The following is a 3,108-nucleotide window of genomic DNA, read 5'->3' as shown; positions in this document are numbered from 1 at the left end:
TTAGCATGTAATGTTGTATGTTGCCATATGTTGCCATATGTTGCCCTGTTAATATCCCCGTCACCCTGCATGGCCTCCTCCCCCCTCCCCCCGTTACCTGCACTGATCCCAGCACTGAGCAGCACCAGCAGCGGCAGCGTCACGGAGCAGCACATGGTGCAATATTGGGCTGCAGGGGCTGCATGCAATGCATGCAATGCATGGTGCCCTATGGGCTGCATGCCACTGCATGGTGACCTATGGACCTATGGATTGCATGGTGCCAATATGGACACAAGGGGTTGCGCATGGTGACCTATGGACTGCAGGGATGGGATGGACTTTGCACCACGGCCTCGTCACGCGTGTCACGTGTGCATTGATTGTGCAAGGGTGGGAGCAAGTGGGCGTGCAGGGGGTGTAATGGGTGTGTATTGCACATGCATGTACAGTATGCATGTAACATGGGTTGGTGGTGTGTGTGCCGTGTGGTCACGTGTTAATGGAGTTCACGTGTGCATGATTGTGCAAGGGGTGGGAGCATGGGGTGCATAATAAGTTGTGTATGAACATGGATGGTGTATGTATGTGCACACGCATGTACAGTATGCATGTAACATGTGTGTGGTGTGTGTGCCCGTGTGTCACGTGTGTAATGAGTGTCACGTGTGCATTGATTGTGCAAGGGGTGGGAGCATTGGGGGTGCATAATAAGTGTGTATGAACATGGATGGTGTATGTATGTGCACACGCATGTACAGTGTGCATGCAACATGTGTGTGGTGCGTGTGCCCGTTTGTCATGCGTGTAATGCGTGTCATGTGTGCAATGGGTGTGCATTGTGTCTGCACACGCGTGTGCAACGGGTGTGCACTGTGTGAGCACATACATGTGCAATGGGTGTGCAATGCGTGAGCACATACGTGTGCAATGGGTGTGCAAACACACGTGTGTGGTGTATGTGCCCATGTGTCACATGTGTGCAATTGCGTGTGCAAGGAGGTGTGTGCATTGTGCATGCGGGGGGTGTAATACGTGTACATGAACATGTATGGTGTATGTATGTGCACATGCGTGTACAGTGAGCAATAGGTGAGCACGTGTGTGCACATGTGTGTGCAATGGGTGTGCGTTCACACGTGTGTGGTGTGTGTGCCCATGCGTGTACAGTGTGCGTGCAATGCGTGTGCAAAAGGAGTTTATGTGTGTGAAGAGCACTTGTGTGCACACGCGTGTGCAATGGGTGGGCACTGTGTGAGCACATACATGTGCAATGGGTGTGCAAACACACGTGTGTGGTGTATGTGCCCATGCGTGCACAGTTTGTGTGTGCAAAAGATATCTGTGTCCATGAAGAGCACGTGTGTGCACATGTGTGTGCAGTGTGTAATAAGTGTGCAAGTGTGTGCACATACATGTGCGGTGGATGTGCAATACGTGTGCACATACGTGAGTGGTGCGTGTGCAATGGGTGTGTGCACACGCATGTGCAATGTGTGGCCAATAAGTGTGCACATACGTGTGCATTGTGTGTGAACATGCGTGTGCAGTGTGTGGGCAATGCGTGTGCATGTGCATGTGCATGTGCGTGTGCATTGGGTGAGCACATGAGTGTGCAATGTGTGTCTGTGTGCATGAAGAGCACGTGTGTGCACATACGTGTGCGGTGGGGGTGCAATACGTGTGCACATATGTGTGTGCAATGCATGTGCAATGGGTGTGTGCACACGCATGTGCAATGTGTGGCCAATAAGTGTGCACATACATGTGTGCATTGCGTGTGCACATGCATGTGCAATGTGTGGGCAATGCGTGCGCACATACGTGTGCATTGGGTGTGCACATGAGTGTGCAATTTGTGTCCGTGTGCATGTAGAGCACGTGTGTGCACATACGTGTGCGGTGCGTGTGCAATACGTGTGCACATACGTGTGTGCAATGCTTGTGCAATGGGTGTGTGCACACGCATGTGCAATGTGTGGCCAATAAGTGTGCACATACGTGTGTGCATTGCGTGTGCACATGCATGTGCAATGTGTGGGCAATGCGTGTGCATGTGCGTGTGCATTGGGTGTGCACATGAGTGTGCAATGTGTGTCCGTGTGCATGAAGAGCACGTGTGTGCACATACGTGTGCAATGTGTGGGCAACATGTGTGCACATACGTGTGCATTGTGTCAGCACATACGTGTGCAATGCGTGTGTGTTCACACGCGTGTGGTGTATGTGTCCATGAGTGCACAGTGTGCGTGCAATGCGTGTGCAAAAGGTGTCTGCGTGTGTGAAGAGCACGTGTGTGCACATGCGTGTGCAATGGGTGGGTAATACACGTGAACATGCGTGTGCTGTGGGTGTGAACATACTTGTATTGGGATGTTATAGGATCTATTGGGATGTATTGGGATATTATGGGATGTTATGGGATGTTATAGGATCTATTGGGGTGTTATAGGATCTATTGGGATGTATTGGGATATTATGGGATGTTATAGGATCTATTGGGTTGTATTGGGATGTTATAGGATGTATTGGGATATTATGGGATGTTATGGGGTGTTATAGGATCTATTGGGATGTTATAGGATGTATTGTGACGTATTGGGATGTATTGGGATGTATTGGGGTGTTATAGGATGTACTGGGATATTATAGGATCTATTGGGATGTATTGGGATATTATGGGATGTTTTGGGATGTATTGGGATGTTATGGGATGTTATAGGATCTATTGGGATATTATGGGATGTTATAGGATCTATTGGGATCTATTGGGATATTATGGGATGTTATAGGATCTATTGGGATATTATAGGATGTATTGGGATATTATGGGATGTTATAGGACGCCACCACGACCACGTGACCCACACGTCACACTGTCCCCTCCCCCTCCCCCCCCCCCCCCCATCGCCCTTCGCCCCCCGCTTTGATGCGATAATGGCGCTGCAATGGCCGCTAATGGGGACCCCATTACTGACCCCATTACTGACCCTATTACCGGCCCTATTACCGGCCCTGTTACTGGCCCCATTGCTGTCGTGGTTATGGGGCGCAGTGGCGGCTGTGACCCGATTTAGGGCCACCTGTAGGAAGCTGAGGAACTTCCCGGTGCCCCCATGGAGGAACTGG

The 3,108-nt window shown here is 50.5% G+C and overlaps 1 protein-coding gene across 1 annotated transcript in view; it reads left to right on the top strand.

Annotated features, from left to right (window-relative positions):
- The first annotated feature begins 2,862 nt into the window (after nt 1-2,862).
- Nucleotides 2,863-3,108, top strand: part of LOC107307280 (cytochrome P450 4F22-like) — a 20,620-nt gene continuing 20,374 nt past the window's right edge. The window contains exon 1 of the mRNA XM_015850775.2: nt 2,863-3,108. Coding sequence (XP_015706261.1) covers nt 2,917-3,108 — 192 coding nt within the window. The 5' untranslated portion in view covers nt 2,863-2,916.

This window comes from Coturnix japonica, unplaced genomic scaffold, assembly GCF_001577835.2.
Source record: "Coturnix japonica isolate 7356 unplaced genomic scaffold, Coturnix japonica 2.1 chrUnrandom530, whole genome shotgun sequence".
Taxonomy (NCBI): Eukaryota; Metazoa; Chordata; class Aves; order Galliformes; family Phasianidae; genus Coturnix; species Coturnix japonica.
This window is presented reverse-complemented; position numbering and strand designations above follow the sequence as displayed.